The 14,349-nt window shown below is 58.4% G+C and overlaps 1 protein-coding gene across 9 annotated transcripts in view; it reads left to right on the top strand.

Moving 5' to 3' along the window:
* Window positions 1-14,349, top strand: part of ASTN2 (astrotactin 2) — a 340,991-nt gene that overhangs the window by 194,670 nt on the left and 131,972 nt on the right. For all 9 annotated transcript variants that reach the window (XM_083807091.1, XM_083807088.1, XM_083807089.1 and 6 more), the window contains 2 exons: window positions 3,603-3,769; window positions 5,808-5,996. In XM_083807091.1, coding sequence (XP_083663217.1) covers window positions 3,603-3,769; window positions 5,808-5,996 — 356 coding nt within the window. The remainder of the gene's footprint in view (window positions 1-3,602; window positions 3,770-5,807; window positions 5,997-14,349) is intronic.

Genomic DNA, 14,349 nt, shown 5'->3' with positions numbered 1-14,349 from the left:
CCTCTGCCGCTCCGTGTCACCTCGGTGACTTCATTTAAAAGGGTAAAAAGCACGTTGCTCCAAAAACCAGGTAAAAATAGCGCGTTCTTATTCAGCATCTCTGCTCCCCGTGTGCGCTCAGAATCCGTTTTGCTGACTGCAGTGACAATAACCAGGACCTCGGGGCTCTGCCCTGCACGGACAAGGAGGAATAGCCGAAGTCCACCCGTGCACAGCAAAATGTGCACCGAGCTGCCATGGGCTCTGCCCTCACAAACCTACTGACAGCAGCAGGGCTGTGGCTTTGTGGCTGTGAGTCTGCAGAATCTGTATTATCCGTGATAACGCACGAAAAGACAAGAAGCTTGGTTTTCTTTCCGATCCCAAGAGCAATTTTCAGGGTGAGCCATCATCACAGAGAAACCAGTTCGTTCTTGTGGCTGGACCCGATGATCATGAAGGTCTTTTCCAACCTAAACCATTTTGTGATTCTTGTATTGCCCAAGTGGTTCTGCAGGACAGCGGAATTACATTGGGACGGTGATGTCTTCTCCATGGCTTTCCATGGCAGTGGCGAGCTGGACTCTCTCCCCGCCTCCTCTTCCCTCTCTGCATCTCTCAAGCACCAAACCCAGTGCCCCGGCTGTGAGGTTCATGTCCTTGCTGGTCTGATCCCACAGTGAAGGATGGGCTGGGTGTCTTGGTGCCAGCATCACGAGCCCTGCTGACCCAGCACAGAAATCCTTTGAGCACCAGCCCAGTGGGCGGTGGGATCCCTCTGCTCTCTTGACAAAACGGACAAATCCTGTTTCGGTGCGGGTGCCGGGGCCACATCGTGCCAGCTTCCCCGACGGAGCGAGGCAGGACATGTCACCCACCATTGCCCAGACAGAGTTATTGGCTGAGTTACTCATTGATTTTCTAATCATTTCCAGGCGCAGCCCCCCATCCTGTGTCACTGCCAAGGCAGATCACAAATAGAACTGCAGCTGAATTGATGTGGGATTGATTAAAGCTCTCAGTAATTATTGGTTCTCTGCTGCCCAAGCCAGACAAATCAATGTCAGCAATAACAGATATGGTCCTGTACCAAAGCCCAGAAAACACAGAGCGAGTGCTGGTTTTCTGAGTCCACCCGGGAGCCCAACGCAACCCTCCAGCACAGCCGGGGAGGCCACGTTAGCACACGGTGGCTTTTTTTCTGGGTAATTCCTGACTCTCTCAGCCTGTGGGCAAGAACATAGGGGCACCCAAATGGGCTTTACCTTTCCATGGGACATCCACATTGCAAATCCTCCGCTACGACAGGGAGATCTGTAGTGAAGTTTTACCATGCCATCTCGTCTCTCCATCCACTTGTGCATCCCTGCGTTCTGCTAGAGTTGCCGATCCTGCAGGGAAGCACAGGCAAAAACCTGCAGCCCCCACGGCTGCCTCTTGCCTCCCCTGCCTTTTTTCCATTTGTTTTGCTCGCTGTCCTTGTCACCTTCTCCCCAAAGCTGGGGAGCTTTATGCTGCAGCACAACAGCTGGCTGGAGGGCCGGGCTGGGGCTGGATGCGGAGGTGCTTTCCTTTGCACACTTCATGCTGAGCTATTTGCATGCCATAATTAATGCGTGTTAGGATGCATGATTACAAACAGAAATGAAGCATGCTTCCTGGTGATTAAAAACCGAACTGGAGGGATATCCCGAGGGGTCGCCTCGAGCAGAGCTGGGTAAAGCAGGGAGGGCCCTCGGTGACCCACTAACACGGTCCCAGGGAAGGAGCCATCATCTTCCTCTGCAGGCTGGGGGAGATGCTGAGCTCAGCGTCTCCTCAGTGGCAGCTCAGGAGAGCTGCGGCTGGTCCCCGGGCTATTCTCCTGCAGCTCCTGTTGACTCCAGCTCCCATCGGCTCCCTCCAGCACCCTGGAGGGTGTCCCGGGAGGTCCAGCAGGGACTTGGGCAGAGCCCTGCTGGGACACGCCGGCCCTGGGAGCGGAGATGTGGCCACAAAGCTGCGTGTCCTCGGGGAGATGTGTCTGTGCCCATCTGCGCAGCCCTTAACGTCCCACGGGGCCCGCAGGCTGGGAGGAGACTGCGGTAGATAAGTATGATGTACACGGAGTCACAAACACACTTATCCCCGTCCTGTTTCCCAGGCAGCTCAGCAGTGAAAAGCACAGCTTGTTCCAAGTGCCCCCCTTCATATTTATTCTGGTTACGCAGCCAGGCAGCTTCCTGCCCCCGTGCCTCCTGCTGCGGCGTGCCGAGGCCGTGCTGCTGCTTCCAGGGCTGCCTCTCAGGGCCCTGTCCTCTCGCCTCGCAGCGCCGTGCTGCCAGGCCCTTCGCTGCCGCATCCCCCTGGCTACAAAGCCTCGTGCCTCTCCGCTTCCCCTCGCCCCTGCTTCCCACCGTACCGGTGCCTGCGAGGATGCTGCCGGTGTCCGCGAGGCCCGGCGAGCCTCGGAGCTGAGGGCTCGGCGCTGTGGGACGTCGGGGAAGGACACGGTGCGTTGGGAGGTGGAGGGAAGCTTCTCCAGGCTGCACCAGGCCTCCCCGGGGCACTTTCCTGATGTCCCCTGTGGGCATTTTGCTGCTTGGCAGCCGTGGGCCAGGCTCAGCAGCTGTCTGCTGCCGGCACCCAGCCTGTGACAGCAGGCGCAGGGTCCGGGGGCTCCTGAACTTTTATTACTATGTACGGCGTTCTGCTTGCACGGAAAATTGATTTTCTTTTTTAAGCACGAAGTATAGTGGTTTTATAACCTTTCTGCAGCTTGGCAGAGGCCATTTATAACCTGCCTTCATCGCTACCTGAACAAGCTCCGGTCTAACTCATCTTCAAGAAATTCCATAATGCATTTTTAATTGCGAGCTGTTCCTCAGCAAGATTTATTTATTTTTTCAAGGACTGGCCTTTTTGTTGTTGTTTGTGTGCGTGCATGTTTGCCGAAAAGGGATAAATAACGGGAGGGGAACAGAAGAGGGCTTTAGTCCGGGTGACAATTTATTGATGGCGTTTGCTGCCTGCTGGCTTTTATCTTTTGGGACAAGGAAAGCCAGCTGGGAAACTAAAATAAAAACCCAGAAGCAGATCCTTGTTTCTGTGAATCAGCACACTTCTTTCAACTGACGGAAAACGTTCCAAGTACCCGGGGCTGTGCTCCTGGCCTTCCCGGTCCTTCCCCCACCCCAGACCAGTCCTCGCCACAGCTGCGTTATCCCATGGGAGGCAGCGAGGTAATTTTGGGGATGATGCTGAGGCCGCATTCGCTGGCTGGTGGGTATCAGCCACTGCCGTTCCCAAGCACTGAGGTGTTTTTTTGGGTTGCACAGGGCTCCTCTGTGTCCCAGAGGAGCAGACAGTGAAAGCAGGGGGTTTCTCCGGCACGCTGCAGAGCAGGTCACCGGGCTTACCCCAGGCTGGCTCCAGGCTTCGTCCTGAGCCAGACAAAGGCAAGTCCGGCTGTGTAACTTCGCTGCCACAGGGGCTCCGTCCTTCTCCGGAGTGAGGATGGGGATGCGGTTCTTCCCCCTCCTCGACCCCTCTGGCTCTTGGGTGGGTTGTGGGCAACCACCCGGCTGTGGCCCCGGGGCCCGTGGGGACCCATGGTGACCTCGCCGTGTGCCCTCCTGTTGCAGTGCCCCGAGGACCTCCGCCCCATGAAGGACGGCACCGGCTGCTACGACTACTCCAAAGGCATCGACTGCTCGGATGGCTTCAACGGCGGCTGCGAGCAGCTCTGTCTGCAGCAGACCCTCCCTCTGCCCCACGACCCCTCGTCCAGCACCATCTTCATGTTCTGCGGGTGAGTCCCCTGCCCCGCTCCCGTTTCTCCCGTTCCCAGCTAAATAACCCCGTTCCCTTCCCCACCATCACCCACCATCATCCCGTGCCTCCCGTCCCCACGCCATCGCGTCTCGCAGGCGAGCTGGGTGCCTGGCAGAGGGGCTCTTTGTGGGGCTGGCTTGCAGCAGGCACTTGGTTTGCCTACAGAAAAAAGCAAACACAAGTGCAAGAAGCTGGGTGAGCAGATGCACCCTCCTCATCTCCCCCACCGGGACCATGATGGTACGGTTCGATCTGTGACTCACCACGAATGTACCCCGAAATTGTACGTGGTGTGTTGGAGGGGGAAGGTGGAGGACTTGTTTTCTTTAAAAACTACTTCCCCCCACCCCTTGTGACTCTCTTAAAATAGAGCTTCATCCCTGATTTTGGCCGGGATCCTATAATCCTACACGGTTTAGCATTTGCTCTCAGGAAAATCTCCCCGGCTGCGGCATGCCCTGGGAGGCGTGCGGTGATTGTTGGCTGCGGAAGCCGCCATCCGCCGCCTGCACCGGCCTCGTGCTGCCTCGCGCCAGCACTTCGCAGGAACCTCCCTCGGGGGAAGGATTAGGGGGAAGGAGGGCAGCAGGAGCCCTTCTGGGGAGGAACTGCCCCCGAGGTGGTGCAGAAGCACGGAGGGGAGCGGGCGGGCGTGCAGCTCCGAGGGGCGCCCGCCAGGTCCCAGCGCTGCAGGTGCAGCACAGAGCTCCCGCAGCAGTCCCCAGGGAGGAGCTGCCCATGTCAGAAAGCTGCTCGCTTTCTTTTCTCCTGTATTTTTTTCTTCCTCTGTATTATTGTTTAGCAGCACAGAGAGGCTGAGTCACCGAGAGAGAGCACGCTGCCTCCACCGTGCCTGCGAGGGGGTTGGAAATCCATATGGGCACAGCAATCTCTGCGGAGAGGGTCGGGAAGCCTGGGGACGTTGTGTGGTCTCCATCTGAGCCCACACCAGGCATCAGCAGCAGGGTTGGGATTCCAGTTGTCTGACTGAGAGGACAGAGAGTTTTTCCCTTGCTTTTTGTATAATCCCTTCACGAGGCAGAGCTGCACGAGGGGAACAGGCAGAAGCACAACAGACAGGCGGGAGTTCCACTTGCAGTGGAAAATAGTGGTGGAGGGATGGGAGAGGGGCACAAGCCCAGGCAGCCGTGGGATTGAGGTTGTCAGAGCACTGCCACCGCAGAGGAAGGGGCAGGCAGGGGACGTGGAAGTTCCTCATTGACTGGGAGCTGCAGTGCCAAGGGAAAGGCAGAAGAAGGGGAGGAGAAGAAGGGGAGCAGCATGAGCACACGCAGATGCTGCCACTACAGACACTTTGGTGTCTGTAGCTGAATCACATCCCTACTGCCTGCCTCAGTTTCCCTCTCTGTATGTGGAAAACAAGTGTCTGCCTTACCCACAAAGTGCTTGAAAGCAGGACCGAGGAACAAAGGAGCAGCCGTGCTGGAGCTGCATCCTTGCAGGAGGGCACTGATGTGACAGAAATGGGGAAGCAGCTCTGGATTTCGCTTTGCTCTTGCCCGAGGAACATCAGAGCCTGCACCACAGCAGCATCGGGGCTGGGGCTGCCTGTAAGGACGGAGCAGATGAAGTGTGGTGGGCTCAGCTCTGCTCTGCGGCATGGGGGCGATTCCCAGGCACGAGGCTCAGGCATTACGGGGTTGCCCTCCTGCTTCTGGGGAAGCCACTGTGGCTGTCAATGGTCCCTGCGGCTGTCTGCGGGGCTGGAGCGCTGTGCTGGCTGTCCAGGAGCAGCCAGGATTAATGCCCAGCCCAGCACTCGCCCGCTGCAGCTCTCCCCAGCGTTGGCTCAGCACGGGACTGCTGGAGCTGGTTGTGTTTTAGTGTCCTCGGAAAGCCTGGGCCCCTGCAGAGCACAGCACCAAGCGGCACCATGCTGTCCCTGGCTGGGCTCAGCGCCCTGTCCCCCTGCTCATCCCACAGGGTTAGGGTTGTTAGGGTTAGGGTTAGGGTTAAGGTTAAGGTCCCTCTGACATGGCTCGTGGTGCCCACAGGTGCGTGGAGGAGTACAAGCTGGCCCCCGACGGCAAGTCCTGCCTCATGCTGTCCGACATCTGCGAGGGCCCCAAGTGCCTGAAGTCAGACGCCAAATTCAACGACACGCTCTTTGGGGAGATGCTGCACGGCTACAACAACAGGAGCCAGCACGTCAACCAGGGCCAGGTGTTCCAGATGACGTTCAGGTATGGCCCCGCTCCGCTCCTAGTTTCGGGCACATTGGGGCGGGCAGACGGGACCGGCTCCAGCAGTGCCGAGACAGCAGCGCTGACACATTCCCTGCCAGACGCGTGGGGAGGAGAGCAGGGGGACACCAAGCCCGTGTGGTTTTCCTACTCGTTCATCCTTCCTGCAGGCAGCAGCGTAGGGCTCTCCTGCGGGGCTCGTGTCTGTCTCTTTGGCCGAGTGTCTAATTGTCTTTGATGGGCTTTTCCCTGCCTCGTTGTCCCGTCTCTTCCTGAACGCTGCTGTCTTCCATCTCCACATCTTGCCATGAGTTCCGCCGTTTGATCGCCTGTAGCATGGAAAAGTATTTCCCTTCGCATGTTTTCAACCTGTGCGAGCAAATTTTATTCCGTGCCCGAGTCATAGCGCCGGGAAAAGCTGTGGCTGTGGATAATAAGAAATAGCATCAGCAGAGTGAGGTGGCTAAATCTGACACAAGCCCAGGCAGCAGCACATCGCGGGGCGTTCGCAGGCTGCGTCCTGGGTGCGTCGGGAGAGCAGAGGGGGGAGAGCAGCTCTAATCTGCCCACGGCTTTGCCTCTTGGTGCTCACAGAGCAGAGCTTGCTTAATCGCTGAATGCAGGGCTGGAGAATTATCTGATTTATCTATTTTTCTTCAGCTCTGCTGAATGCAGCCACATTTTGTTCAGGTGCAAACCAAGGCGGGCCTATGAATTTCATAGCACCTGTGCTGATGGGTGTCAGGAGAGGCCCCAGCGAGGACCCTTACCCCAAATTCCGCCCAGGCACAACTCTTTCTTGCACAGCACCTGCAATGCACAGAGGTTTTTTCTTTCCCTTTTCAGGCACTGAGACCTCACTGCTGTGCTTTTAGCTGAGTTGCGGGCGCCCATCACCTCTGGCCACGCTGGTTTTCTGGGCTCTTTTTCCCCCAGCAGAGTGTGAAAGTCTTCCTAGCTATGAATTCGCACTGAACTCTGTCCTTTTGCTCTGGGGATGGCAGATGAATTACGGGCTCCACCAGCACAAAGGCACGCAGAAAGCAGCAGCCAGCAGAGTGCTCGGAGCCAACAGATCCACAGCCTTTGCTGGAAGTGAGAATTGACAGCATGCAAAGGCAATTTTTTCCAGTAGGCTCCTCTCTGCCTTCTCTCCCTCCCATGCTGCAAGCATCTGTGGTCCTTCCGAGCGGAGCCAGGGCTGCAGAGCTGACATTTTCCATGAGCTGGGAGGCTGAGCGTGTCCGAGGGCTCCCCAGACTCCCACCATGTGGCATGATGGTGATGGGGGCTCTGCCAGCGAGGGGCTGTGTGGTGGGAGCCGGGTCCTCAGCGTGGCGAACGGGGTTTCGTTGCCTGGCATCATCTGGGGGCTGCTGCCGGCTGTAACAGATGTGGAGGCAGGAGAAAACAGCTCTGAACCACGAGCAACCTGCAAAATGACCCCAGAAGAGCAGGCTGGAGGGGGCTGGCTCCAGCAGCGCCGGGTGGCGTCGAGAAGGGCTCCCCGCGTGCTCCCCACAGCCCCGTGTGCCGGAGGGTTCGGCGGCAGGAGCACCATTACATCATCTGCTAACAAGGGAAGAGAAGGAGGTTAATGGAGAAGAAATTATTAACTAAAAGATGTAATTTGCCTCTGATTTTCATAGATATTCAAGAACCTCTCTGAGCATTAAGACACCAGCTGTTAGAGAAGCCCTTAATTTGGTGCATTTGAAACATAGCAGGAAGCTGCCTAATACCAGGGATTAAAAGCCTGTTTCTGCAAAGTAGGAGCAAGAACCTGCTATCAGAACAAGGGGCTGAGTATTTTAGAGGGATTTATAACCACTGGGATCCTTTAGCTATGCAGATGTGACAGTCCCTTGAATGGTGTCTGCTTCCCATGTTGCCGCATCTTCAGTGTCTTTAATAAATAGGATATTCTCGATCCGCCAGGCATGCCAGCATGGGGCTGGGAAGAAGCCTTTGTGCTGCTAACAGCGGTGTCTCTCACACGCTGTCCTGGGCAACGCCTAGCAGTTACAGCAGCATTTCCATCCCGTCGGGGCTGGGTGGGCCCTTTCTCACCCAACAGCCTGCGGTGCCGATGACCCCTGACGGCCGCAGCGTGGGGATGGGGCTGGTGGAGCACCGGTGGCTTTATTTTGCCCAGCTGGCTCCGAAGGATGGGTTTGGCACCTTCAGGACACAGCGGGTACGGTGCTTGGCGAGGCTGTGAAGTGGGGGAGCCGCTCAGATTTGTCTGTTCCTGCTGCCGCGTGCTGTAGGTGCCCCGTAGCGACGCACCGTGGTGTGACACGCCGTGCTGTGACCTGCAGTCCGTCCCTGCCCGCCTGTCCCTTTGTGCTGGTGCCACGCAGCTCTGCCTACAGCTCTCTGGGTGCTGAGGTGGCTCGGTAGCTGTTAATGAGCCCCATGGCGGTTGCGTTGCTCAACCGACCTGCTGGAGAAGCCAGTGCCAAGGTTTCTTCTCGGAGGAGTTCTCCATGCTGCTGCTGCTGTTGCTGTTTTCGTGCAAGCACGTAGAACAAAGCTATTCCCCCTCGGTGCCTTCTCCTGGGACAACCAGGCTGCCCTGGGGTGGGGACGGGAGCTCCTGCCCCCGCCTGGGGACAGCCGTGCGGGGCGGTGGGGAAGGGGGGGGAGCTGCTGCATGGATCCGCCTGCCCAGCCTTGCCTCGGTGCCTTGGCTCTGACGCCTCCAGCACCTCCCTCCCCTGCTCAGGGCTTTATTTCAGGTCGTGGATGCTGACTGCACGGGGGGGCTGCCAGCAGCACCTTCGGTGCGGCGATGGAGCAGGAGCCGTGCCCCATTACCGCCCCTCGCCCCTTCCCCTGGAGCTCTCCCGTCCGGCTCCGCGCTCATGCAGAGCCGCCCGCTTTTTCTGGGTGCCTCTTCTTCTTTTTTTTTTTTATTCTCTTTGGCAAAGTGCCCTGAAATATTAATAACTAAATGGGATCGGAGCTGATCTATTCCAGTCACACCTCTGGGTTTAGCCGGGAGGCTCAGCACTGGATCCAGCTTGCTAAAGACTAGATTAGAGCTATTTTCCCCCACTGCCTCGCGGTGGGGCAGAGCCCAAGCTCCACGGTGCCCAAATCACCGGGGGATTATTTTCCAAATGGGTTGTTTGTTAGTTCCTTATCTGTTTTGTGCCGTCTCTTTGCCACGAGGGAATAGAGATTTTTTGTTTAAGTGCTGTTTGCGGTTTCAGCCTGTTGCTTTTATGCCGATAATATGTAGAAAACCCAAATTACTACCCGTGGAGCCAGCTTTTCTCGCTAGCTTATTACCGCACGGCGCATGGGATGACGGAGCCCACGCGACTCGCGCGGCAGAGCCCTCCTGGGGCCTCTCGCTGCAGCTCTCCCAGCAAAACGGGGGAGCCCAAGCCCCCACCCCAAGCAGGGATGCAGTGAAGCCAGGGACTTTCTGGGTGCTGGGGAAATAAGTGGCCGAAACGGCTGCAGGGAGGAGCAGGGTGCGTGGCTGGTGGCTGAGTGGGGAGAGGGTTTGTGTCCGTGCTCCGTTGCTTCTTGGTGCTCGGTGCAAGACAAAAAAAAAGCTGAGCTCCAAGTGTTTTCACATCTCCATAGCCAGGGAGGATGGCTCTGGAGGATGCAGGGCTGCTGTGCCGTGCTGAGCACCCTCCTGCAGCTCCATCCCTCTGCCAGTCAGTCCTTGTAGCCTCCCAGAGCCCTGCCTGGAGCACGGGGCTGCTGCTTCCCCGCTTTGGGGACGAGAAAGCATGGACCTGTGTCCTACCGCAGGACATCCCGAGCTGGAAGGGACCCAAGGGGCTCGCGGGGGGCGCTGAGCCGGGTGCTGCGGGGTAAGGGGCGCCTGCACCCGAGCGCTGCAGGCAGGCAGCCGGCGGTGCTGCCGAGCGCTGCCGACGCTGTCAGGCGGCGCGCCGGGTCGCTGAACCGAACTGGGGAATTGTCATAATATTGATGGGGAGTTTGGCAAGTTAATTTTAAATCTGTCACTCCTTCCCCTCGCCGCTTCTCAGCCCTTAATAAACCAGCACCGTGACGGCAGGGCGTGCTGACAGCTCAGAGCTGGGCTATGGGTCCCCCCCCTTGCGCCCCACTGCCCGCCCAGCACCCAGTGCCCCCCCGTGCCCCATCCGTGGGTGCTGTGGGACCAGGGTGGGTGCTGGGTGGGCACCGTGGCACAGCCAGGCAAGGGCTTTGCTGGTGCCAGCCCCGGCCAGGCCGTCCCGCTGCCCCTGCAGCATCACTAACGGTAAGTCTCTAACTAGTTAAATTAATGTTATTGATTTTTTTCCCCCTCCGAGTGCAGGAGTTATAATTGTGCTGTTTATTATTCCTGTGCCAGCGAGCTCTGCGCCAGCCAGTACCCAAACGCCTTGTTTACCTATTACCCTTCAGGCCGGGATAACGGATAGATCTCTTTTCCAGTGGCTGCCTTCCATTTCATTCCTCTTTTTATTATTTGTTGCTGCAATTCTATTACCTGTTCACAACTCTGAAGCCTCAGCCATGCTGGTTGGAAGCAATGATGGCTTTTCAAGCCAGGCTAATGCCTCGGGCCCCGGTCCTAAGGAGCGGAACCACGCTGTGCCCGCCGGAGCGGGTAAGGGGGCTTTAGGGTTTTAGCAGCTTTGCGGGGCTGTGGTGGGACGCAGGGCTCTGGTCTCTCCCCCACTGCCCGCTCCCAGCTGCCTGCAGAGCTGCAGTGCCTGGTGCAGGAGCATCCCTGCTTGTCACACACGGTGGCATTGCCACCCCTGTCGGGTTGTCACTGAATCGTTTTTCCTCCCTCCCGTGTTTTCCTGCTCTCAGCCTCTCGGGGACATCCTGGCTGCTTCCTCGTGTCTATCCATCCCTTTTCAGAGCCTGTAATGGTTGCACGTAGGCACACGCCACGTGTTCTGAGTGCACCCGCGCTGGCCAGGCTAAGCATTGAGAGTTTGTCAAGTCCAGGATATAAATGACTAATGCAATTAGCACAGCACCCCGTCAGTTAGCTTACTATTGCATCCTGCGTGCAGCAGCCCTGCTCCATTTCAAAGTTAGCATCCCACAGAGAAGGAGAACAGATTGTGCTGCTTTGAGCTGCTATTTCCAGCAGCCTGCAGCCGCGTGCCTTTGCACTGTATTGTTAGCATTTCTCCATTCTTGTAGCAAAACAAAAGCAGAACGGTATCCTAAAGACAACGCGGGGGTCTGGGCAGAAAAGGTGGTTTAAAAAATACCGATAGAGATGGTGGTGGTAGATGTATTTTCAGTACAGGAGGTTTTCAGGTTTGTTCTGTACCCGGTGCAGATAGGACTGGAGGAACAGGACAGCTCATCGCGGTGAGCGTGGGCACGGCCGTCACAGCCTCCTCCTGCTGTCACGTCCCTGCTCCGGATGTGCCCCCGAGCTGCTCCGTTTCCTTCCAGCCTGTGCCAGCAGCAGGTCAGCCCAGCACAGGGTCCAGCTTGGCTCGCTTGAGCCCGTGCCTGGGCCGGCAGCAGAGCCGCTGCTCCCACCCCGCGCCCCTGCTCCGCGCTCGCCCCGGCCCTGGCAGCGCATTCGTGTCTGCGCAGCTGTTTGTATTCTCTGCAGCTGATGAAAATATTCATTATCTTGTTAGCTGCCGCGGCGCAGGAAGTTCGGATTTGCATTTCCACAGCTAATCACGCGGCACAAACAGAGCCTGGCACCCAGCAGCAGTAATTGGGCAGAGCTGCGCGGCACCCACGCGGGGAGCCCCCCCCCTGCCGTGCCCCTGGGAGCAGCACCGGGGCCTCCGACAGCTCCGGGAGCAGGAGGAGGAGGAAGGCAGCAGGTGTAGGGCTGGGGTTGTACGTGTTGGTGGGGTGGGCGATGGTGAGGGTGAGCGTGGGCAGGGTGACCCAGACTCGGAAGGGAGAGCAGGTGGGAGGGTCGTGGCCGCCAGCACCTGGGGCCGGGGACTTCCCGTGGGGATCCGGGGATGCTGGGCCCTTGGAGGGGCTGGTCTGGCACCTTTGGGGACAGCACTGTCCCCCCATGCAGCTGCTGGGCCGATGTGAGGGGTTGAGTGAGGTGTTCAGAGCCCACGCTGCGCGAAAAGTTCGTGGCCACAGCCTGCTCACGAGCCCCGAGGGAGGGAAAGATCCAACACTGGAAAGAAGGGGAACAAGCCCATACAGCAGGGAAAGAAACATGGGGCACTGCTGCCCTCCAGGGCCTGGCAGCAGCACGGTGATGAGCTCTGTCCCCTCCCTGTCACCACTGCCTCCCCAGCGCTGGCACCACCAAGCCCGGCTTCGCCTTGCCGAGCGCTGGAGCACCCGGGAGGTCCCGCGCACGGGGCCGCGGGGAGCAGTCCTCGGGACGGACTCGCTGACCCGTTCGGCTTCCCCATCCCTGACTTTTACGGTGCTAATTATAGCCGGTGTTATTGCACAGTTAATCTGTGTTATTAAGAGATGTGGTGGAAATTGGTTTTATAATAATAACAGCTCAGATTTATAAAGTACCGTGCGTCCCAGGGGGTCCTCGCCAGCTTTATGGCCGTAGAGCGGTGCACAGGCTTGCGGAGGGGAATTGCTTCTCCCTTTCCCCTGCTCCAGCACAGGGTACAGCCCCTCCTGGGCACGGGGCAGCCACACAAGGGTCAGGGAGCAGCGAGGGCTCTGCACTCACCTGGGATCAGTGAAAGTAAGGGCTGTGTCCAGCTGGAAAGAGGGAAGGGACTGGGCTGGGAGGCTTTGAGGCAGTGACCTACGACCATCCAGCTTTGAGGTGTGATAGCCGGGGCTCCCAGCATACTGCAAGTACCTCCTTGGCGGCCACCAGCAGCACGAGCCGTGGTTTTGTGCTCTGCAAAACTCGTCCCAGAGCAGGCTCCTGCTTGCACCATGGACACTGCTCTGCGGCACCTTGGGGACCGGGCTGGTGCCAGCTCATCACTGCTCTTCCTCGCTAGTGCCAGTGCTTGTCACCGAAGCTTCGCCCTCCAAGGACTAAATCAGCTTGACACTGCCTTAGCCATGCGAGTCCTTGCTCCAGGCGATGCAGTCGGGAGCAGGCAGCAGCACGGGGGTACCTGAGCGCTGCACGGCCCCGCCAGCTGCCGAGCCGTACCGCTGCTAGCAGCGGGTCTTGGGCACAGCCCTTGGTGCAGCAGGAAATCATGTCTTGTCTCTTCCCCATCCTGAGGAATCTCCCCACAGACCGAGGATTTGACATTCCTTGTGTTTCTCTTGGCTGTGTAAACCCGAAGGCAGGTGGGCAGCAGGGACCCAGCACCGCCCGCCCTCCTCCCTGGCCTCCGGCGGTGCTCATGCATGCGCGCGGAGTCTCCCACGGGCTGTTGGGCTCGATAACAATTTCCTCGTGATGGAGGCTCCGGGCGTTTGTGCCAGCTCATTTCCCCCAGCGCAGGCTGAAGGAGCCGTGTGGCTGACGGAGCGCCAGGCGCATGCAGAGCAGCAGAAAGCAGAGCCTCCGTGCCGCTGCCCCAGCTTTCGGGGACCGCGCCGCTCGCCAGCTGCAGCTTTACCAGAGGGCAGCAGGCGAACATCTGGAAGGTGTGATGGCACTGTCACTTGTCATTAGGCGGCCCCGCAGCCCGGGTGCAATGGCACACAGCCGGGCAGGGAGCTGGGAGGAGGGAAGCAAAGCGAAAGATGCTCCTGGAGCCCAGCGCGGGGCTTCGTTCTCCCCTGGGAGGTCGAGGGGCTGCAGGTGCCCTCACCCCGCCCCAACGCGACACACACGTCGTTTCACGGCTTCCATAATTAACTTCACACGCAGAAACCTCCCTTTGCAGATGCGATAGCAAATTTCAGCTAATTAACCATATGGTCTCGGCTGCCTGGCGGAGCAGGGGAGGTGTCGCTTACGGCCGCATCCTGCACCCTGCCCTGCCCGGGGGCTGCCCTCACCTTCCCCCAGCATCGCTGGAGCCCCCCAGGCTCTGATGGGGCACCCCACAGGGATGGGGCACCCATGGGACCACCCTGGCACGGTCCAGTCCCACACGTGGAGGCTGGCACAGCTGGAACCTGCGCCGGCACACAGCAGGCGCCGCACGGAGGGGATGCGGGTGCGATAGCGGCGTTGAAATGCCTTTGTCAGGGTGCCAGCATATGAAATGTGCGGTGATATTACAGCCCTGCCACCGCCTGTGGCTGTTTTTCCTCTGCTTCTAATGACTAATAGAGAGAAGACAAAACAATTTCTATTAGTTTCTCCCACGCCGCAGTGGGTTTCTTATTTTCCAAACCTCATTAGGGTTTGTAATACCGCAGTGGTAGTCGAGAGCAGTCCGAGTCACCCTAGGGCAAAGGAAGAGCCGAGGAGATATGATGTGTTGCCCAGCCTCAGCGCTGCTCCTGGCTCGCTTCC

Source organism: Anser anser (assembly GCF_964211835.1).
Source record: "Anser anser genome assembly, chromosome: 21".
In the NCBI taxonomy this organism is placed as follows: Eukaryota; Metazoa; Chordata; class Aves; order Anseriformes; family Anatidae; genus Anser; species Anser anser.
Note: the sequence above shows the minus strand (reverse complement) of the source record. Positions and strands in the feature narration are given on the sequence as shown.